The 24,716-nt window shown below is 36.8% G+C and overlaps 1 protein-coding gene across 5 annotated transcripts in view; it reads left to right on the top strand.

The window, feature by feature from the left end:
- The first annotated feature begins 2,640 nt into the window (after window positions 1–2,640).
- Window positions 2,641–24,716, top strand: part of LOC133665254 (zinc finger protein Helios-like) — an 85,351-nt gene continuing 63,275 nt past the window's right edge. For 3 of the 5 annotated variants that reach the window (XM_062070502.1, XM_062070503.1, XM_062070500.1), the window contains exons 1-2: window positions 3,939–4,153; window positions 11,993–12,042. In XM_062070502.1, coding sequence (XP_061926486.1) covers window positions 4,020–4,153; window positions 11,993–12,042 — 184 coding nt within the window. In that variant the 5' untranslated portion in view covers window positions 3,939–4,019. Of the gene's footprint in view, window positions 2,709–3,411; window positions 3,496–3,938; window positions 4,154–11,992; window positions 12,043–24,716 lie in introns of those variants that run through there. The other 2 variants (XM_062070504.1, XM_062070505.1) reach the window with 2 other exon arrangements.

Here is a 24,716-nt window from a genome sequence, read left to right as displayed (position 1 = left end):
GGATACAATATTACTGGCATTTTTAGACATAATGCATGTTTGGTTTTGGAGTTATGTTCATATAACTTTCATATTTAGTATGACAGTTATACCGTAATATTGAGTAAAAAAAACTAACTTGTGTCATTACACACCTTACAAAATATTTGTTTCCAGTAAAACTCAAAAAGATACATTTCTCCAGGCATTTTATGTGTGGTTTAGAAGTTATGTTTAAAAAAACTGTCATATTGAATGAGGCAGTTATACTGTCATTATGAGTAAAACCTAATTTTTGTATTTGTAAACCTTACCAAAATACCTGATTCTGGTAAAACTCATATAGATTCAATATTACAGGCATTTTTAGACGGTTGCAAGTTTGGTTTTGGAGTTATGTTTATATAACCTTAATATTTAGTATGACAGTTATACCGTAATATTGAGTAAAAAAAAACTAACTTGTGTCTTTACAAACCTTACCAAATATTTTTTTCCAGTAAAACTCACAAAGATACATTCCTCCAGGCATTATTAGCCATTTTTTATGTGTGGTTTAGGAGTTATGTTAACTGTCAGATTGAGTGTGACAGTATACTGTCATTGTGAGAAAAAACAATATTTTGTATTCGCAAACCTTACAAAAACCATTGATTCTAGTTAAACTCGTATAGATTCAATATTACAGGCATTTTTAGACGGATTGCAAGTTTGGTTTTGGAGTTATGTTCATATAACTTTTATATTTAGTATGACAGTTATACCGTAATATTGAGTAAAAAAAACTAACTTGTGTCATTACAAAACTTACAAAATATTTTTTTCCAGTAAAACTCACAAAGATACATTTCTCCAGGCATTTTATGTGTGGTTTAGAAGTTATGTTTAAAAAAACTGTCATATTGAATGTGGCAGTTATACTGTCATTATGAGTAAAACCTAATTTTTGTATTTGTAAACCTTACCAAAATACCTGATTCTGGTAAAACTCATATAGATTCAATATTACAGACATTTTTAGACGGTTGCAAGTTTGGTTTTGGAGTTATGTTCATATAACCTTAATATTTAGTATGACAGTTTTACCGTAATATTGAGTAAAAAAAACAAACGTGTGTCTTTACAAACCTTACAAAATATATTTTTTCTAGTAAAACTCACAAAGATACATTTCTCCAGGCATTTTATGTGTGGTTTAGGAGTTATGTTTAAATAACTGTCATATTGAATGTGGCAGTTATACTGTCAATATAAATAAAACCTCAGTTTTGTATTTGTAAACCTTACCAAAATACCTGATTCTGGTAAAACTCACATAGATTCAATATTACAGGCATTTTAAGATGGATTGCAAGTTTGGTTTTGGAGTTATGTTTATATAACTTTCATATTTGGTATGACAGTTATACCGTAATATTGAGTAAAAAAAACTAACTTGTGTCTTTACAAACCTTACCAAATATTTTTTTCCAGTAAAACTCACAAAGATACATTCCTCCAGGCATTATGAGCCATTTTTTATGTGTGGTTTAGGAGTTATGTTAACTGTAAGATTGAGTGTGACAGTATACTGCATACTTGCCAACCTTGAGACCTACAATATCGGGAGGTGGGGGGTGGTGTTGGGGGCGTGGTTATTTACCGCTAGAATTCACCAACTCGAGTATTCCATATATATTTCATATATATATATATATATATATATATATATATATATATATATATATATATATATATATATATATATATATATATATATATATATATATATATATATATATATATATGTATATATATGTATGAAATACTTGACTTTCAGTGAATTCTAGCTATATATATATATTTATTTTATTTACATAAAAGAAATACTTTAATTATCTATCCATTACATGGCAGTATTGTCCTGTTTAACTTCTCCGTTCATGGTGAGTATATCATTTCGGCCACCGTGTTCAATGGAGAAGTCTGTTCTACATATTTACAGGCAACATACACCTTCCCCTTCGAACTGTCCTGGATGAACTGAAATTCTTGTTTCCATTCGTTTTGGAACTTGCGAGCGTATTTATATTGTGGGAAAGCGGACATGAGAATAGGTTGTCCCCATTCAGTCTCAGGTCCGCTGAATACCGGCAGTTTGTCGGGAGAAAATCTCTGCCGGGAGGTTGTCGGGAGAGGCGCTGAATAACGGGATTCTCCCGCTAAAAACGGGAGGGTTGGCAAGTATGACTTGATGTTACTTGATGTTCAATAAATTTGAAAATGTTAAGCTTGGCATTAGCGTTCTGTTGGGGCGATGGGGGCAGGTGGGGCTTGAAAACTCCCCCTTGTCCGTGGGTCGGCAACCCGCGGCTCTAGAGCCGCATGCGGCTCTTTAGCGCCGCCCTAGTGGCTCTCTGGAGATTTTTCAAAAATGTATGAAGAATGGAAAAAGATGAGGGGGAAAAAAAAATCTATTTTTTTTGTTTTAGTATGGTTTCTGTAGGAGGACAAACATGACACAAACCTCCGTAATTCTTATAAATCACACTGTTTATATTAAATATGCTTCACTGATTCAAGTATTTGGCGAGCGCCGTTTTGTCCCACTTATTTTGGCGGTCCTTGAACTCACCGTATAGTCTGTTTACATGCATAACTTTCTCCGACTTTCTAGGACGTGTTTTATGCCACTTTTTCTGTCTCATTTTGTCCACCACACTTTTAACGTTGTGCATGAATGCACAGAGGTGAGTTTTGTTGATGTTATTGACTTGTGTGGAGTGCTAATCAGACGTATTTGGTCACTGCATGACTGCAAGCTAATCGATGCTAACATGCTATTTAGGCTAGCTATATGTACATATTGCATCATTATGCCTCATTTGTAGCTATATTTGAGCTCATTTAGTTTCCTTTAAGTCCTCTTAATTACATTTATATCTCATGACACACTGTCTGTATGTAATATGGCTTTTAATTTTTTGCGGCTCCAGACAGATTTGTTTTTGTATTTTTGGTCCAATATGGCTCTTTCAACATTTTGGGTTGCCGACCCCTGCCATAATACAACACGAGTTGTAATAACCACTAACCGCCACCAGAAAGCGCTGCTGTGCAAATTAATTTTTTCTAACACGATGGAAGCGCTCCGACTTGTTTTTTTTTTATTTATTTTTTTACCCCCCGCAGTTACTAACACATGCTTACAAAAAAAAAAATCCTTTGAGACGTCAGTGAAGCCAAAGTGTGTTTTTTTTTTATGTCCACTCACGCACGGACGCAGATCTTTCTAAGGCGCGCAGCAAGTGTCACGTGTCACTCGGAACTCTTCTCTGCAAGGGGGTGGAGGACGAAGATCTAAAAGAAAAAAAAAAAAACCTTTTTTTTTTTTTTTTTTTTTTTTTTTTTGTCATTTACTGCCGCGGAACCGAGCCAGACTGCCTCTCAGTGTGTGCGCGTGCACGAAAGGATGTCGGAGCCGAGCCGAGGCGTTCGCTGTGGATCGCTGTGCAACCCCATGGGACAGATATTCAGGTAAATAAGAAAAAAATGTTTTTTTTTCAAATAGAGCTAAAAATCACAACTTCACCAGAATTGTGGATGATGTCAAAAATGGAGCAATATTTCATCCATAATTGTAATTGTATATTGATCAATTCATGCGCTGTCAAAACGGGCTATGTATCAGGTGTGCCTCGTGACCCACCCCCTCCCCCTTTAAATGTTGCATGCATCCCTGATCATATGCGCGTGACTCATGCCTCCAGCGCTAAAAGTTTCTCTCGACGCTGACTGTACCAACGGATTTTCCAGTCCCTTGAAAACCGGCTGTTCCCTGCCGCCATGGCTAATTCCTCAGGAACCGGTGGATCCAGTTTGATCCATCCCTCGTCTTGGTTCCTTCTTAGCGGCCCGGCAGGTCTTCCCTGTCCACTGTTCCTGCTCTACGCGGGCTGGAGTGAGGTTCGTGTCAGACTTTCCCAGACAGATGTTGTGTTTTCTCCAGTCGTCCTGGGAGGGCTTCTGGGGTTCGGGAAGATGCGCGCCATAACTTTTCCATGCTTGAGCTTCCTGATGGCTTTGGGAAACCCCAGAAGAAACACTTTTTCTTTGTTTTAAAAGGAAGCTGGAAGACGGTCTGCCATCTTCCGACTGATATCACCAAGTCGTTCTGCCCAGGAGGCCACCTGAGGTAATCAAATTGTCTTTCCTTCAGCTTCTTTTCGACAAATAACCACAAAACATATCCAGCCAATGCAAAATGAAAGTTAGATTACTTCAACTGTGGCATCGCTAATGCAAATCTAAACAAAAAACGAGCTGTACGCAAAGATTATTGTTTCGTAGCGTGCACAAAAGTGGTAACAGGTCCCTGTTACCACGCAACCGAGCCGTGTTCCTTGCTTTGACCGCAAAGTATTAGTCCAAGATGACCGCACGTGTCAAAAGTAGAAGAGAAAAGTGAAATGTGCAAAAGGTTTGGTCCTCATAATGTTGAAAAATGTCTTTAAAAGGTTGTAGACAGGTTAGATTTATTATTCAGGATTCGTACTTCGCAGAAGTCTGTTTATTGCGCTCATAACCGGAACCAATTAACAGCAATCAAAGAGGGACGACTAAGTATGAATATTAATGTGTAATCGCCTCGTAGTGTTTTTACACAGTTACATGTGCATTTGATTCATGGTTTTTTTTACATACAATTTAATGGAAAACTTGCTTTGAAATCATAAAAGTCAAGAAGATATTAATTCATTTCAACCTACTCAGTGGCCTAGTGGTTAGAGCAGGGGTGTCCAAACTTTTTCCACTGAGGGCCGCAAACGGAAAAATTAAAGCATGTGGGGGCCATTTTGATATTTTTCATTTCAAACCATAACAAAATATATGGATTTTTTGTAGTTATTTTACCTTTAGGGGTCCCGGGGACCATAAAGGGTCTCAGTTATTAAAATGTTAAAAATAAGTCTAATTTGTATTATTATTTTTTATTTAACGCTTACAGTAAATCTCTATATCAACTTGAAAAAAAAAGGTTGTATGGCTTTTCTGTCAAAAACAACTTTGTTTTTTATAGTAAAACTAAAATATGCAGTATTTAGTAATTAGAGCCCTGAAATATAAATAATGCAGGACACCATTGATTTTAATTATTTAATATTTTTGAATCATCACAGTGAAAAGATAAATAAAATACCACTAAATATATTTGGGATCCAAAAGGTGCCCCACTCATAAAGTGATACATTTTTATTATTATTATTATTTTTTTTACTTTCATCACTTAAGTTACGAGATCAACTTCAGATATATCTGTCGATTTTACGTTTGAACTATTATTGTTATGATGTTTGTTTTATGCTCTTTTGTCAAAGAAATCTTAGTTTTTATATGGCAACTACACAATATATGCAATATTTACCACATAAAACATTTTAAAGTGAAAAATTTGAACTAATTGGAGCTTTGAAAATAATTATAACATGGATTTTTTTGTCATTATTATTTTTTTTTTGAGTAGTGGCAAAAAAAGAAAGAAAGAAAGACAAAAGAAAAAAAAACAGCCTGCATGGCAGCTTTGTGTCAACATTGCGACTTTTTCTCGTTAGATTTCACCTCATTCCACTTTTTTTAATGTTCATTTTTATTTTTTGCAATAGCATTTCCAGAATGTGTGGCGGGCGGGTAAACAATTAGCTGCGGGCCGCAAATGGCCCCCGGGCTGCACTTTGGACACCCCTGGGTTAGAGTGTCCGCCCTGAGATCAGTAGGTTGTGAGTTCAAAACCCCGGCCGAGTCATACAAAAGACTATAAAAATGGAACCCATTGCATCCCTGTTTGGCACTCAGCATCAAGGGTTGAATTGGGGGTTAAATCACCAAAAAATGATTCCCGGGTACGGGACCACTGCTGCCCACTGCTCCCCACTGCTCCCCTCACCTCCCAGGGGGTGAACAAAGGGATGGGTCTAATGCAGAGGACAAATTTCACCACACCTAATTATTGGTACTTTAACTTTAACTAAAATAAAGTTTGAAATATTTGATAATTTAGGATTTAAAAAAAAAAAAATAGAAAAAAAAAGTAAACTTTTTTCTTCAAATAATTCTACATAATTTTTTAAAATTAAATAAAAAATACAGTACATTTTAACAATGTTTTGAACTTTAATGCTTTAAAATGGCATTTTTTTTCTTGTAACATTTAAAAAAAAAACTCAATTACTAATATTACTTGTTTTCTAAAAAAACAAAAAACTTAGTTTTATTACACATTTGACTTTAATCTTGTAAAAGTGCATTATTTTATTAAGTTAAATATTTTTTTTCTCAGAATATTCTTAAAAATGTGTGTATGACAGTTTCTAAAATAAATTGCTTTTTTTCACAATATATTTGAGTTTGAGTTTGAGTTTGAGTTTGAGTTTATTTCGAACATGCAAGCATACAACATGATACATCACAATTTCCAGTTTCTCTTTTCAACATGTTCGAAAAGGAGTAGGAAGAAGCAGAGCTTATTTAATCCTACCCCTTTTCTTTACATAACAGTTGCTGAAACTTTTTTTATTCACTTCCTGTTCTCAATTTTTTCACAATAAACTCCATATGTAATCACAATAAAAATAAATAAATAAATAATAGTAAGAATTTAATAATAATAATTGGTGAAGAAAGTCATATTGCATATGATGAGATAAGTAAGATTACTTTAAGAATGGATGAATGAATGGATGAAATAAATTGAAAATGTTTGTCATGGTTCTTCTTCTTTGTACTTTGTAAACACTTTAAGTTTGAAGAGTTTCTTGAAGTGGATCATATTAGTACATTGTTTGATTGCTTTGCTTAATCCATTCCATAATTTAATTCCACATACTGATATACTGAAGGTCTTAAGTGTTGTACGTGCGTACAAATGTTTTAAATTACATTTTTCTCTAAGATTATATTTCTCCTCTTTTGTTGAGAAGAATTGTTGTATATTCTTGGGTAGCAGGTTATAGTTTGCTTTGTGCATAATTTTAGCTGTTTGCAAATTCACTATGTCGTGGAATTTCAGTATCTTTGATTCAATAAATAAAGGATTTGTATGTTCTCTATATCCAACATTATGTATTATTCTAACTGATCTTTTTTGTAACACCGTTAATGAATGAAGTGTACTTTTGTAATTATTTCCCCATATTTCTACACAGTAGCTCAGATATGGTAACACTAGTGAGCAGTATAGACTATGAAGTGATTTTTTGTCTAGAACATGTTTTGCTTTATTCATTATTGACGTGTTTCTTGCTACTTTATGTTGTATATTTTTTACGTGAGATTTCCAGTTCAATTTATCATCAATCATTATACCTAGAAATTTGGTTTCATTTACTCTTTCAATTTCTATTCCGTCTATTTGTATTTGTGTTTGACTTTCTCTTCTACTATTACCAAATAGCATTATTTTAGTTTTACTAAGATTCAACGATAGTCTGTTTTTGTCAAACCATCTTTTTAATTTGTTAATTTCTTCTGCTATTATTTCTATTATCTCCTGTGTGTTCTCTCCTGAACAAAACGCTGTTGTATCATCCGCAAATAATACTAACTTTAAATCTTTTGTAACTTTACAAATGTCATTTATATAGAGATTGAATAATTTAGGTCCTAGTATTGATCCCTGAGGTACACCACAGGATATATTTAGCGTTGTAGACATGTGTTCGCCTAGTTTCACGTATTGTTTCCTGTTCGTTAGATAACTTCTTATCCAGTTTAAGACTAACCCTCTGATGCCATATCGTTCTAGTTTTTTGATTAAAATATTGTGATTAATTGTGTCAAATGCTTTAGTTAGATCCATAAAAACTGCTGCTGCACATTTTTTACTGTCTATTGCATTGGTAATTTCTTCTGTAATTTCAATTAAAGCCATTGAAGTTGAGACATTAGCTCTGTATCCATATTGGTTCTCTTCGAGTATTCTATTTTTATTTATGAAACTCTCTAATCTGTTATTAAACAGTTTTTCAATGATTTTAGAAAATTGTGGAAGTAAAGAAACAGGTCTATAATTTGTAAATTGATGTTTATCTCCAGTCTTATAAATTGGTGCAACTTTAGCTATTTTCATTTTGTTTGGAAATGTACCTGTTTGAAATGATAGATTACTAATATACATTAATGGTCCTGAGATCTCTTCTATAACCTTTTTTATCATATCCATATCAATTCCATTACAATCAGTTGAAGTCTTAGATTTACATTTTTTCACGATTGTAACTATTTCCTCCTGTGTCACATTACTGAGGAACATGGAGTTGGGATTTCGCTCTATGGTATCATTATAGTCCTCAATTGGAACTGGGTCTGGAATCCTTTCTTCCAATTTTGGTCCAATATTTACAAAATAATTATTGAAGCTTTCAACTACTTCCTTTATGTTGTCATTGTTTTTATTTCCGTCTAAAAAGTATTGAGGGTAGTCCCTCTTTGTGCCATTTTTAATAATGCTATTGAGGATGCCCCATGTTGCTCTCATATTATTTTTGTTCCTGTCCAATAATTCACTGTAATATTCTTTTCTACATGATCGTAGTATTTCTGTTAACTTGTTTTTATACTTTTTGTACTTAATTTCTGCCTCTATAGTTCTTTGTGCTATAAATTCTCTATATAGTGTATTCTTCTTCTTACAAGCATTTTTTAATCCTTTTGTCATCCATGGTTGGTTATTCTTTCTCTGTTTATTACTAAGTTGTATCCATGGACAATGTTTGTCATAAAGTATTATGAACTTGTTTAAGAAATGTTCATATGCTTCATCAACCTCTTTTTCATTGTACACATTGTCCCAATCTTGCTTTTGTAGCTCAATTTTGAAAGCAGTCATCCTCTTCTCTGTGCACAGTCTTCGAAATGTCCTTTTGTCTTCCATGTTCTTCTTGTAGTTTCCATCATATATTGTAAAAACTGGCAGATGATCACTAACGTCGGTAATAAGTAGACCACTTGTAGTGTTATTGTCAAACTCATTGGTAAAAATATTATCAATAAGCGTGGCACAGTGTGCTGTGATTCTGCTTGGCTTTGTGATTTTAGGATATAGACTGATGCTGTACATTGTATCAATGAAGTCATCAATAGACTTTTGCTTGTTAGGGTTCAATAAGTCAATATTAAAGTCACCACATAAGAACATTATTCTTTCACCATTATCCATGTAAGTAGCCTTGATCCATTCTTCAAATGTTTCTATACTTGACTTAGGTGATCTATATATACAACTGATGAAAATGTTTTTGCTTTTTTCCTGACATATTTCAATGGTTATACATTCTAAGATATTATCTATAGCAAATGACATGTTTTTTACCACTTTGTAGTTCAGGTTCTTCATCACGTACACAGCTACTCCTCCTCCATTTTTGTTGGTTCTGTTGATGTAGTTTAGTTCATATCCCTCCAGATCAAAATCTATTCCTTTTTTATCATCAATCCATGTTTCTGTAACAGCAATCACTTTGAATGGTTCGTTGATGTGTTCCAAAAAGTTCTTAATGTTGTTGTAGTTTGCATACAAGCTTCTGCTATTAAAATGAATAATTGACAATTTGTTATCGCAAGTAATGTTGCTATTATATTGATCATCTGTATAATAAAAACAATTATTACTGATGTGGGAGAAAAAATTTGTATCTGGATCTATATCATTTTCCAAATCCTGGTTTTTGTAATCTTTGTTGCAGAAATTTTTTAGTTCCATATTTTCTTGTTCAACAATCTTTGATGTTGTTTCAATAATCTCAATAAGTGTAGGTGAATGCAATCCTGAATGTAGGTCCTCTTGTTTAGTCGTCCCTTGGAACATAGTAGTGTCGATGTTGAATTTGGGTGTTTGTTTTCTGTCAGAGTCCATTATCATCGTTGTTTTGGTAGCTGTGTAAACTTTAAAAATTGTCCAGGTCCTTGATGTCATGGACAACAATTACTCTTGCTTCTGGACCTCCATTCAGCTTGATGTAGATTTTACAGTTGGTGCTCCAAGTTCCCTGGATTTTTCCCTGCCTTCTCAAGTCGCGTGCTTTCTTGGCGATTCCAGCATTGCGTTTTGTGAGGTGCTCATTCATGTACACATTTGTTCCCTTCAGCTTCTTTCCCTGTCTCAGCAATGCCATTTTAGATTTTCTGTTTACGAGTTTCACGAGCACGACTGGAGTGGCGTTGTTGTTTCTTCCGTTCAGTGGGATGCATGTTTCGATGGTATTAATGTCAATTTCAATTTCCTTTGATTGCAGAAAGTTGACCACTTGCTGTTCTGCTGAGATCATATCCATTTCATCTGGTTCACCTTCATTATTCACAGCTTTCGCATAGGATCTTGGTTTAATTCGGTGCCCAGTCACGATGATATCATTCATTCGTTTGTCCTGATCCATTTCATCTATGATATTCCTCAGCATGTTGTTGTCTTCTTGAAGGATCTTCATTTGTTTGCTCATTTCAGTGGCTTCATTATTTCTTCTGTTGTTCTGAGATTGCAGATTTTGTATATTTTCCTGCAGACTTTTCACATCTTGTTGGTGTTCTGTTGTTACTTTTCTCAGATATTCTTTCAATTCTTTCATTTCTTCTTTCATTTCTTTCAATTCTTTCATTTCTTCTTTCATTTCTTTCAATTCTTTCATTTCTTCTTTCATTTCTTTAATTTCTTCTTTCATTTCTTTCATTTCTTTCATTTCTTCTTTCATTTCTTTCATTTCTTCTTTCATTTCTTCAAGTATTTGTATTATCACTTCTTGATTCCCATCATGTCTTGTGTCCAACCTCAAATCTTGTTCCCAGTTGTGTTCTGTAACAGCTGACCCCGAAGGTTTCGGGATTTCAATCTTTCCTTTACCTTTTCGCATCGCGGCAGTCACTGACGTCACTGCCTCTTGCTTGTGTCTTAACGGCAGTTGCTTCTTTAGCGACTTGCGGCACTTTGACTTGTTTTTTCCAACAATTTCGTATCTTGCGCCGTTCAGAGATCGATTTGAGGTTTCAGCCTGTCAACTTATATCACTCTGCGACGTCGGGATCACTTTAAAACAGCTGTAAACTCTCCGTAGCTTTTGGTTGCTAGGCAACCGCTTTGAACTGCGGCAAGGCGCCTTTGGCTTGAGTCTAACGGCTCTCTCAACTCGCCTTCTTTCAGCGTACCAGTGCCTCTCAACTGACCGAAATCAGATTGAAGATGCCAGAGTACTCTCCTGTGGCTGTGATCGCAAATCAGTGGTCAAAATCTTCAGATTTAACAAAAAACTCCGGTAGCAAGAGCGGAGCCTTTCTCTTTTGCGTCCTTTCTCATTGACAGGAAGTGATTGCTATTCAAATCAATATATTTCGATTTGATAATTGAAACTTTTTTCTTTAAATATATATTTTTAAACATTTCCACACATTTCTCTTAAAATAACACTTTTTTCTCACAGCTTTGCGTTTTTGTAATAAAAAAAGAGACATGTTCACAATATAAATTTACTCCTTTAAAATTGACTATTTTTTTTGTAACATTTAAAAAAAAAAATTGTAATAGTCCAACATCATTTTATATAAATATTATAACTTGGTTTTTAAAAAGAAAAAATAAATCATTACATATTTAACTTTAATCTTAAGAAATTACATAACTTTGTCTTGTAAAATATTTGTATTTACTCAGAATATCCCTAAAAATTGTTGTGACATTTTCCCCCACATTTTTTCAACTTTTTTTCTAAAAATAAATTATGTAATTTTTTCATGAAATAATCCACTTTAATCATGAAAAAAATGTATACTATTTCTTTACATTTTCAAAAAATTTTCATCAAACATTTTTTTCTTCAAATATTTCTTAAACATTCTTGAAAAATTACTTTTTTTCTCACAGTTAATAAAAAAATAGACTTTTTCACAATTTATTGGACTTGAATCCTGTAAAATGACATTTTTTTCCCCCTGTAAAATGTTAACTTCTTTGTGAAGGAAATGTGAAGGGCTTGTTTTTTCTCCTCCTCAGTCGCTGCATTGCTGCTGTGGAAATGGAGGCACCCAATGGCTACTCTGCTAGTAAGTGCTTTTGTTGCTTTTTCATTACACTCCATGTGAAGCAAGGACGAGAGAGAAAGTGTGCGAGACGCTCCTGTGATCTGGGTTTGATTGTTTCACAGGGAAAAAACATCTCCAATTTGTTCAAATTTCAAGACAAATGTCACTTTAAGAACTTTTATGTCCCAAATATTAAAACCTGTTTCAGTTTTCCCTCAACATGCATATGAAGTTGTTTAGGTAATGCCGGTTCTAAAACCTAGGACAGGTCTTTCAGATCGATAACTGATTAGCGAATAGTCCCAGGTCCTTCCCAAGTGAAATAACCATGAGAAGGGAAGGAGCTAAAAGCTCCTCACGCGCTACTTAAGTGGCTACTCTTTTTTTATTTGTATTGTTTATCTACATCGGTGTGTCCAAAATGTGGCCATTTGCGGCCCACAGCTTTTTTTTGGCCCGCGACACATTCTACGGACAAAATAAAAAATTGTTGCGTTAGAACATTGCAGTGAAAAAAATACTTTATGCAATCGGTGAAATTGCGTGTGAACACTGAAATGTGCAAGCCAAACTTAAAGGCCTACTGAAATGAATTTTTTTTATTTAAACGGGGATAGCAGATCTATTCTATGTGTCATACTTGATCATTTCGCGATATTGCCATATTTTTGCTGAAAGGATTTAGTATAGAACAACGACGATAAAGATTGCAACTTTTGGTATCTGATAAAAAAAAGGCTTGCACCTACCGGAAGTAGCGTGACGTAGTCAGTTGAACATATACGCAAAGTTCCCTATTGTTTACAATGATGGCCGCATGAAGTGAGAGAGATTCGGACCGAGAAAGCGACAATTTCCCCATTAATTTGAGCGAGGATGAAAGATTTGTGGATGAGTAAAGTGCAAGTGAAGGACTAGTGGGGAGTTGAAGCTATTCAGATAGGGAAGATGCTGTGAGAGCCGGGGGTGACCTGATATTCAGCTGGGAATGACTACAACAGTAAATAAACACAAGACATATATATACTCTATTAGCCACAACACAACCAGGCTTATATTTAATATGCCACAAATTAATCCTGCATAAAAACACCTGCGTGTTTGTTATGCTAGCTCCTAGCTCCTCTGCTAGCTCCTAGCTCCATAGAACACGCCAATACAATTCAAACACCTGATCAACACACACAATCACTCAGCCCAAAAGACCGTTTACCTAACCCAAGGTTCATAAAGCTTATATATTTTTTAAAAGTTACGTACGTGACGCGCACATACGGTCAAGTTATCGAATGTTTAGCAGCCAAGGCTGCATACTCACGGTACCTGATATTCAGCTGGGAATGACTACAACAGTAAATAAACACAAGACATATATATACTCTATTAGCCACAACACAACCAGGCTTATATTTAATATGCCACAAATTAATCCTGCATAATAACACCTGCGTGTTTGTTATGCTAGCTCCTAGCTCCTCTGCTAGCTCCTAGCTCCATAGAACACGCCAATACAATTCAAACACCCGATCAACACACACAATCACTCAGCCCAAAAGACCGTTCACCTAACCCAAGGTTCATAAAGCTTATATATTTAAAAAAAGTTACGTACGTGACGCGCACATACGGTCAAGTTATCGAATGTTTAGCAGCCAAGGCTGCATACTCACGGTACCTGATATTCAGCTGGGAATGACTACAACAGTAAATAAACACAAGACATATATATACTCTATTAGCCACAACACAACCAGGCTTATATTTAATATGCCACAAATTAATCCTGCATAATAACACCTGCGTGTTTGTTATGCTAGCTCCTAGCTCCTCTGCTAGCTCCTAGCTCCATAGAACACGCCAATACAATTCAAACACCCGATCAACACACACAATCACTCAGCCCAAAAGACCGTTCACCTAACCCAAGGTTCATAAAGCTTATATATTTTAAAAAAGTTACGTACGTGACGCGCACGTACGGTACGGTACGTGTTATGCTAGCTCCTAGCTCCTCTGCTAGCTCCTAGCTCCATAGAACACGCCAATACAATTCAAAGACATGATCAACACACACAATCACTCAGCCCAAAAGACCGTTCACCTAACCCAAGGTTCATAAAGCTTATATATTTAAAAAAAGTTACGTACATACGCAAAAAAAAGCCAAAGCTGCATACTCACAGTAGCACGTCTGCGTCTTTGTCATCCAAATCAAAGTAATCCTGGTAAGAGTCTGTGTTGTCCCAGTTCTCTACAGGCGTCTGTGTATCCAAATCAAAAGTCCTCCTGGTTAGAGTCTCTGTTATCCGAGTTCTTCCATCTTGACTGCATCTTTCGGGAATGTAAACAAAGAAGCGCCGGCTGTGTACTGTTGTGGCTGACTACGTTCGAAAAATACGTCCATTTCGCACCGACAACTTTCTTCTTTGCTTGCTCGGCTTCCTTCTCCATAATGCAATGAACATGATTGAAACAGATTCACGAACACAGATGTCCAGAATACTGTGGAATTATGAAATGAAAACAGAGCTTTTTCGTATCGGCTTCAATGTGGAAGGCATACCCGTGTTCGTCGGGCTACGTCACGCGCATACGTCATCCTCAGAGGCGTTTCGAACCGGAAGTTTAGCGGCAAATTTAAAATGTCACTTTATAAGTTAACCCGGCCGTATTGGCATGTGTTATAATGTTAAGATTTCATCATTGATATATAAACTATCAGACTGCGTGGTCGGTAGTAGTGGGTTTCAGTAGGCCTTTAAAGGCCTACTGAAAGCCACTACTACCGACCACGCAGTCTGATAGTTTATATATCAATGATGAAATCTTAACATTGCAACACATGCCAATACGGCCGGGTTAACTTATAAAGTGACATTTAAAACTTCCCGGGAAATATCCGGCTGAAACATCGCGGTATGATGACGTATGCGCGTGACGAAGTCCGAGTAACGGAAGTTATGGTACCCCGTAGAATCCTATACAAAAAGCTCTGTTTTCATTTCATAATTCCACAGTATTCTGGACATCTTTTGCAATTTTTTAATGAACAATGAAGGCTGCAAAGAAGACAGTTGTAGGTGGCATCGGTGTATTAGCAGCGGACTACAGCAACACAACCAGGAGGACTTTGTTGGAGCGCTAGCCGCGCTAGCCGCGCTAGCCGCCGACCTCACCTTGACTTCCTACGTCTCCGGGCCGCCAAACGCATCGGGTGAAGTCCTTCGTCCTTCTGCCGATCGCTGGAACGCAGGTGAGCACGGGTGTTGATGAGCAAATGAGGGCTGGCTGGCGTAGGTGGAGAGCTAATGTTTTTAGCATAGCTCTGTGCAGTCCGGTTGCTAAGTTAGCTTCAATGGCGTCGTTAGCACAGCATTGTTAACCTTCGCCAGCCTGGAAAGCATTAACCGTGTATTTACATGTCCACGGTTTAATAGTATTGTTGATTTTCTATCTATCCTTCCAGTCAGGGGTTTATTTCTTTTGTTTCTATATGCAGTTAAAGCAAGATGCTATCACGTTAGCTCGTAGCTAAAGCATTTCGCCGATGTATTGTCGTGGAGATAAAAGGCACTGAATGTCCATTTCGCGTTCTCGACTCTCATTTTCAAGAGGATATAGTATCCGAGGTGGTTTAAAATACAAATCTGTGATCTACAATAGAAAAAGGAGAGTGTGGAATCCAATGAGCCAGCTTGTACCTAAGTTACGGTCAGAGCGAAAAAAGATACGTCCATCGCTGCCTCTCAAGTCATTCACTGTAACGTTCCTCATCTACGAATCTTTCATCCTCGCTCAAATTAATGGGGTAATCATCACTTTCTCGGTCCGAATCTCTCTCGCTCCATTGTAAACAACGGGGAATTGTGAGGAATACTAGCTCCTGTGACGTCACGCTACTTCCGGTACAGGCAAGGCTTTTTTTTATCAGCGAGCAAAAGTTGCGAACTTTATCGTCGATTTTCTCTACTAAATCCTTTCAGCAAAAATATGGCAATATCGCGAAATGATCAAGTATGACACATAGAATGGATCTGCTATCCCCGTTTAAATAATAAAAAAAATCATTTCAGTAGGCCTTTAAAAGCTAATGTTAGTATGCTAAGAATCAAAATGTGTCAAGTATCAAGTCATGTGACTAGAGGCATTTGCATTTAAAATTAGCTAAAAAAAAAACAGTTAACACGTATCAAAGTTATATGACTCTAGGTCAGACCTGGGCATTCTGCGGCCCGCGGGCCGCATCCGGCCCTTTGTACGTCCCTGTCCGGCCCGCGTGAGGCCAATCATAAATTACAAAATACATTAAAAAAAGTATCTCTCGAGTGTGCAATACAACGGTGCTGCTTTTGTTTTGAAAAGCGTTATTTGTATGACTTCCGTGTGGACGTATGCTCGTGCGCGCAGCGGCAATCACAAATTACAAAATACATTTAAAAAAACATCTATGTCGTGCGTGCAATACAAGTGTGCTGCTTTTATTTTGAAAAAGTGTTATTTATGGGCGGTCCGCCCGGTTATCCCCCGAGACGCTAAAAAAAGAAAAGGTGATGACGAATCAACAAGACATGGACTGCCAAGTAAAGGTAAAGCCGTGTGCTTAATTTGTGGTACACATGTTGCTGTGTTTAAAGAATATAGTGTTACGACCTGCTGAAGTTGACATTGTCTTCTTGAGTTGCTTAAATGAGGAGTGAGGATAGACGTGCGTGTGGAAGGAACAAGATAAGTTGAGCTATATTGAGCAAGCTTATAGCTTGCTCAATATAAGTTTAAAAAGAGCATCAGACTTGGTGTGCACTTCTTCTGGACGCTACAATTGGTGGCAGAAGTAAAACTTTGCGCATACTGCACTGCTTAATTGTGTGCGCAGCCTGCTACGTCATTGAGAGGGAGAGCGGGAGAGGGAGAGAGAGAGAGAGAGAGAGAGAGAGAGAGAGAGAGAGAGAGAGAGAGAGAGGAGAGAGAGAGAGAGAGAGAGAGAGAGAGAGAGAGAGAGAGAGAGAGAGAGAGAGAGAGAGAGAGGAGAGAGAGAGAGAGAGAGAGAGAGAGAGAGAGAGAGAGAGAGAGAGAGAGAGAGAGAGACAGTGTCTACAGGTGCAGCTCACGCTGCTTGCCATGGGGGAATTCCGCCCTCAATGAAGACTCCCAGGTTTGATGGCAAGGCAAACTGGGAGGCATTTCATCCCACTTCTGACGAGAGAGAGAGAGAGAGAGAGAGAGAGAGAGAGAGAGAGAGAGAGAGAGAGAGAGAGAGAGAGTGTCTACAGGTGCAGCTCACAGCTGCTTGCCATGGGGGAATTCCGCCCTCAATGAAGACTCCCAGGTTTGATGGCAAGGCAAACTGGGAGGCATTTCATCCCACTTCTGACGAGAGAGAGAGAGAGAGAGGAGAGAGAGAGGAGAGAAGAGAGAGAGAGAGAGAGAGAGAGAGAGGAGAGAGAGAGAGAGAGAGAGAGAGAGGAGAGAGGAGAGAGAGAGAGAGAGGCAGTGTCTACAGGTGCAGCTCACACTGCTTGCCATGGGGGAATTCCACCCTCAATGAAGACTCCCAGGTTTGATGGCAAGGCAAACTGGGAGGCATTTCATCCCACTTCTGACACCAATTGTAGCGTCCAGAAGAAGTGCACACCAAGTCTGACGCTCTTTTTAAACTTTTATTGAGCAAGCTATACTAACACAGCTCAACTTATCTCGTTCTTTCCACACGCACATCTATCCTCACTCCTCATTTCCGCAACAGCAACGCTTCCTCCTTCTTCGCCAATCACCTTGCAGGCGTGCTACGTTCACAAGAAAGAGGATGCAGGATAAAGTGACAGAAATTGAAATTTTTGCATGGTATTATACATCAGTAGGTGTTGTGTAAGAAAGTGTTAAAAATAAAACCATCAAAAGCCATCTGCTTTTGTATAAAGATAAGTTAGGTTAAATGAAAATATTATTATTTTTTATCTTACGGTATATCAAAAATAATTAATTTAAGCAAAATTTAATTGAAATATTGTCGGTGTGGCCCTCCAGCAGTGCTCGGGTTGCTCATGCGGCCCCCGGTAAAAATTAATTGCCCACCCCTGCTCTAGGTGCTTGCTGTAAAATTTGCTAAAAAATAAAGTTAGAACGCTAACAGTTAACACGTATCAAGTACCAAATTATATGACTGATATGTTCGGCTGTAAAATTAGCTAAAAAAAAGTTAGCATGCTAACAGTTAAGACATATCTACTACCAAATGATATGACCTTGAAGTGTTCAGCTGTAAAATTGGCAGACAAAAAAAGTTAGCATGCTAACAGTTAACGCGTATCAAAAGTTATATGACTGTAAGGCGTTCGGCTATAAAATTAGCTAAAAAGAAGTTAGCATGCTAACAGTTACCACGTATCAAATGCCAAGTTATATGGCTCTGAGGAATCCGACTGTACTGTAAAATTCACTAAAAACAAAAATACAATGCTAACATATAACATGTATCAAATACCAAGTTAATATGACTCTGAGGTGTTTGGCTGTAAAATTGGCTAAAAAAGATACTATGCTAATGTTAGTATGCTAATGTTAACAGTTAGCATGCTTCAAGTACCAGGTTAAGATTCTGAGGCATTCTTATGCAAAATTTGCTAAAAAACAGTTCAGCAGGCTAACAATTAACACGTATCAAGTACCGAGTTAATTGACTCTGAAGTGTTCGACTGTAAAATTTGTAAAAAATAAATAAATAAAATTGCATGCTAACATTTAACACATACATTATATAGTATCAATTTATATGGCCCTATGGTGTTTGGCTGTAAAATGGGCTAAAAATAAGTTAGCATGCTAACAGTTACACATATCAAATACCAAGTTATATGACTCTGAGGTGTTTGGCTGCAAAATTGGCAAAAAAAAAGTTAGCATGCTAGTCTTAGTAATCTTGCCTGAGGCTCAGCCAATCAGTAGCCACAGTACTGAACAGCAGTTTGATTGCTTTATTCTCGTCTTGTGCTCAACAGTACTGCTGTATTGATATTTTTAGTTCATTTAGCCATTTTTATGCTTGAAAATGGAAAAAGAAACACTCAATTATCAGCATGTTAGGCAAGTCTATTAAACAAGTCAACAATAAAAGCGCAATTTGAAGCAACAGCCAGTTTTACTCCACACCTAAACCCATCTGAATTTGTTTGTGCGGTACAACCTTTTCTGGACTCGAAACAATGCAATTTTTTTGTCGGCAATCCACGCAAATCACTTTACATGAGTCCCAAGGTTCGTACAACAAAGCACGTTTTTATTCGGTCTGCAGTTTGTGAACTGAAAAGCTTGTCCATTGAGGGGTTTGTAAATCGAGGTCCCGCTGTAAATACAGGCATGTGAAAAAAACGATGGGAACAAAATTTGTTGAACGCTCGCCTCAACCGCAGGTACTCGCTGTTCCTCTTGTCGAAACGTCGCACTGAGTTTCAAGACTGGGAGACAATCAGGAGCACGGAAACAAGCTCGCTAGTTAGCATAGTTAGCATTATCTACCTAGCTTACTTGTCGTCGCCTGCATTCGCTCTACGAGTCACAACGTTAACGGCTTTCTATTTTGCCGCTCATCATATTTGGATGATTACAGTCCGAACACTGTTAGTTCCGAACAAGTTGTAGTTGTAGAGTATTTGTTGGTAGCCAGCGAGAAGGTATATTTTAGACTTGACAGATTGTAAACAGAGGTCACGACACAGGAAGTATATTACGCGAGGGGGCGTTTTTGAGTTCTTTGCATGCATGTTATAGAATTTGACACAATTTTTTCAATTGAAATAATGTTAGTAAACTAAAAAGTACATTACATGGCACATGTAAATGTAAAAAAAAAAGGCGAAAATCTGAAGGTTGAAAATAGTGTAGTATCCCATTTCCTCCAGTTGCAGGAAATGGAGTGGTGATTTTCAAAATATTTTTATTCGTGCTATTAGAAAATGTTCTCCTTTTTTCGTCAGATTTTCTTTTTTTTATCTCCAAGGGTGCTTACATACCTGTAAATAAGAGTTTCCAGTAACTTTACGAAGAGAAAAGCACTAGACCTTCACTAGGCTCTATTTCCCAAAAGTCCTGCATCCAGACGGTGATCTGCATCAGCCTCAAGATGTAATCACTCGTTCCTTATCCCAGCCTGGTAAATGAAAATCTACCCGAAACCTTTTGAGCTAGCTAGAGCGGAGTGAAACCTCTTGTCAGTCATCCACTGTCTTTGTCTCTGTGGGTGGAGGCGGGCCCATTAGTAGAAAATCATTTTTGATCAGGCCAAAATCTAATCAATTGTTCCTTATCATATTTTGGACATTTCCTACAAGTTTCATAAAAACCAGCTTACTTTTGAAGTTGTTTTGCTACCTCACTCACTCACTGACAGACAAAGCAACAACAACCTTTTTTTTCCCTGACAAAGAACGAGAAAAAAAGGAATCAAAAACTGTGAAAATTAACGATTTGTCAATGATTATTTCCCATTTACTTAAAAATTAACATTAAAATATACTGGAATATAAGCAATATTACATTTTTTAAGTACCTTAGTTGCTGTTTTTATTGCCGAGAAAGAGCAGTACAATGTGTGTTTATGTATTACTTCATACAGGAGTATCATGTGTCATATTGTTCATATATTTTTCTTCAACAGCATGTTTTTTTTATTCCATTTCAAATAAAATTAAGTTTAATTTGAAATGATTGACCTGTTGATATATTGATTGAAAGTGGGTTTACTTTTTGTTGTGAATTATATTATTTATTTGTGTCTTGCAAGTAGCCTACAGTAAATAAAGGTGATTTGTTGGAAGTTTTAACATACTTTACCACAGATAAAATATATTTTTTTTACTGTAGTTTTAGTTGACTAAATGTAGTAAAAAAAAAAGTGCATTTAGGCTGTGTTTCTTCCTGCTCCTTTTCGGACACACAAAATGATACCTTTGTTAAATATTATTTATTATATATTAGTTTTTGTGTTTTTTTACAAATTACTAGGGGTGTCAAAAAAAAAAAAAAAAAAAAATATATATATATATATATATATTTTTTTTTCAAATAAAATTGCGATTCTTAATCGATAAAAAAAATAAATATATATATATATATTTTTATTATTACTGTTTATAATTTTTCAATCTGTCCTGTCCAGCCACTTAGACAAATCATATTGTTGATGTAGATGATCTATATCTGCCGTTCAGATTTTCTTTAGAAAAGAGAAGTGTTGGATACTTCTCTTGTTGCCTTATTTGTATTTTACTTTATTAAATGTTTGGGTAGAATTGTATTCAACAAAACCAGTTTTCTTTTAAGTAATATAGAAATTTATCAGAGCTGTTCATCTATTTTATGGATGACTGTAGTGAATCATAGAACTGGCACCCAATGTTATTGAAAATGTATTGACTTTTAATCGAGAATCAATTCTGAATAAAAACGCTGACTAAAACTAACTGGTGTCAAAATTGTGATAAAAATATGAAATTAATTGGAATCTGCATATAATAACACTACATTTTTTAAATTGTGCATTGTTATGCCCGGTGTATAAACAGCCATTAATAATTGCACCAATTACCGTTCTGGTTCTGTCTCTATTGGATATAGTGTGCTATTTGCAGTGATGTTTTCTGTATCAAATTCGATACACTTTGCTTCTACTGTAATGTTCTTTATGAATGCAAATTCATCTTTAAAGCGTGAGGACAATAACGACTTCTTGAATATAGAAATAAGTATAACTTTTGATTATTTTTGATGTCAGATAGATCGTGTGTGTGTGCTGGGGAGGTTAGTCTCTTCACATCAAAATACTCATTTCAATTGAAACCAATGGTGTTTTTTTCACTGTTAGCAATAGTCTTACGGACAATTTAGATGTTTTTGTGCCATATTTGTCCAGAAAGTTTGTGCAACTTCAGTTCAGTTTCAGTTTATTTGGAACATGCATACGATACAATGTCATGCATCACATATTTCCAGTCGTTTCATTACAGCACGTCCGAAAAGGAGTAGGAAGAAGCTCAGCTTATTTAACCCTACCCCTTTTCATACCATAGCAATTTTATCCCATTTCCTTGTTCTCTGTAACAGAACAGTGAATAAATGAATAATATACCATAGTAAGTAAACATATAATAAAAAAAAAAAAAGGGTTGAAGATGTTCATCATAATTGTTCTTCTGTGTACTTTGTGAACACCTGTAGTTTGAACAGTCTCTTAAACTGAATCATGTTGGTGCTTTGTTTGATTTCTTTGGTTAATCCATTCCATAATTTAATTCCGCATCCGGATATGCTAAAGGTTTTAAGTGTTGTACGAGCATACAAATATTTTAAATGCGATTTTTCTGGAAGGTTATAATTCTCTTTTGTTGAGATGAATTATGTACAATTGTTGTGGCAATCCATACTAAGTTTTTACGCTGTGAGTAAATCTATTGTTCTTAAAAGCAACCGAGTGTCACCACCGGTCTCATTAATTCAAGGGATTTTCCCCACGAAGCAGGCTTGTTCCTGTTCACACCAAAACGAGAGCAGAACAAGCATTATTGACATCCTGTTTCGAATGTCGCAGAGCCTGGACGCGTACTTTGTGGCACTCCGTTGCTCTTTGCTGGTTTCCTTTCAGCGGGTTCTTCTTTTCTTTGCTCAGTGTCGTTGAAACCAAGCGGCCGCTTGTTAGCGACCTTGGTGGGGACTCTTGGCTCTCATGTGGGTTTTGGTCGAACAATAAGCGCGCACAGTGATGGTCGTAACTGATGAGAGGGTCTTTGTTGTCGATCTGTGCCTTGAAATTATCGTTTTTCTACTGGGGAAAAAACAGTTTATCCTTACAGGTTCCTCAGTGCATGTTATTACAAAATCTAAATCATACCTTTTCATGCAGACTGTCTAATGATACACAAACGCCGCACTGATTACTCTGCGAATTTCCGATAGCTAACATTAGCATTTTGATTTGAGAATCGAAAGTGACTTACTAGTTTAGCAAGAACAGAACCAAGGCAGCATCGGTCTGAAATTACCTCGTTTTCGAGCTCATGCCAGCGAGTGAAAGCCGGGGCAATGTTGATCCATGACTGTCCTTTTATCCGGGTGAGCTCCTTTTTTTCTGTGTTTGTATCCTCGGGCACAACTTTTCGTTTCTTTGGTTGTTTTGGAAAAAACAGTTTATCCTTACATGTTGCCTCATTGCATCTTGTTATTACAAAATATAAATCCTACCTTTTCATGCAGTCTGTCTAATGATACACAAACACTGCACTGATTATGTGGAAGGACTTACATGTGTTTTATTGTCCTTTTACCACAGAAAATCATTGATGAATAAACTATGTGAATATGACTCAGACCTACGATGTGTAGCCTGTAATAACCGTGTATTAAATTGCAAGGAAATTAAATATTTGTGTGAGTGAACTTTAGAAGGTATGCGTCTCAGATAGTGGATGATATGTGTGGGGCAGGGGCACGAGAGGAAATAACGTAATACCAGTATTTCTTGACACATACAGATAAACATTCACTTGTGTCCTCGAGAAAAATGCAATCGCAAGCAAGTTCCAAACGGCCCCTTTAAAGCCCCACTTAACAACTTTAAGTTTTAGTTGATTTTGGTGGCGCCGGTGGACCAAAGTTGTAGTGTTTTGTCAGAAGAAGATCATATTTCCCATGATGCCTAGGGCATATAGCGTCACACTGACATGACGTCGGCTGTAATATTGTCACAAATATTATGTTTCTAATGGCTATGCTGATGTTAAATATTTGACTTTATCAAGAAATGATCTTGGAGTGTTCTACAAGCATGACGCTACTACCAAGAATGTATCGGGGCGGATGGTCCCAAGCAAAGGAAGACCGGCTGGAGAGTTTTTTCGAAGGAAGTAGTGTGGAATTATCAAGCTGGTGGCTATTTATTGATAACACACGCATTTCCGATAGCTAACATTAGCATTAGCATTTTGATTTGAGCATGGAAAGTCACTTACTAGTTTAGCAGGAACAGAACCAAGGCAGCATCGGTCTGAAATTACCTCGTTTTTGAGCTCACGCCAGCGAGTGAAAGCCGGGGCAATGTTGATCCTGACTGTCCTTTGATCCGGGTAAGCTCCTTTTTTTCTGTGTTTATCTCCTCAGGCACAACTTTTCGTTTCTTTGGTTGTTTGCAGCTTTGGCCATGATAGCAGTAATTGCACATAGGCATTCAGAAAAACTCCCGTCTTTTTAAGGAATGGGGAAAGGAGGGGTGACGTATGCCGTAAAGCAAGTCAACACATATGTAGTTTTTTGCGTGTCAGGGTTCCTGCTACCCTCCTCAAAGTCGCTAAGTGCCAGTGAGAGCTTAATTTGCGTTTTCGCATATTCTGATAACCATCAATACTTGCAGTTTGTTGTTGGCTGACATTGTGTTGTGATAAAGGAAAATATTAGAATACGCGCCAAACTATATATTTTTTTTACACACCGTGTATTGTCGCCGTGTGTGTGTGTGTGTGTGTGTGTGTGTGTGTGTGTGTGTGTGTGTGTGTGTGTGTGTGTGTGTGTGGTGTGTGTTGTGTGTGTGTCCACAGAGACTTGAGGTTTGACAGGAAAAAACACATCCTTAGGATCATAAATGTGTCCTTGCACCACCAGACTTTAAGAGAGTGTGTGCAAGAAGCAGGTGAGTTTGTACAAATACACCCAGC

This window comes from Entelurus aequoreus, linkage group LG14, assembly GCF_033978785.1.
Source record: "Entelurus aequoreus isolate RoL-2023_Sb linkage group LG14, RoL_Eaeq_v1.1, whole genome shotgun sequence".
NCBI classification, from domain to species: domain Eukaryota; kingdom Metazoa; phylum Chordata; class Actinopteri; order Syngnathiformes; family Syngnathidae; genus Entelurus; species Entelurus aequoreus.
Note: the sequence above shows the minus strand (reverse complement) of the source record. Positions and strands in the feature narration are given on the sequence as shown.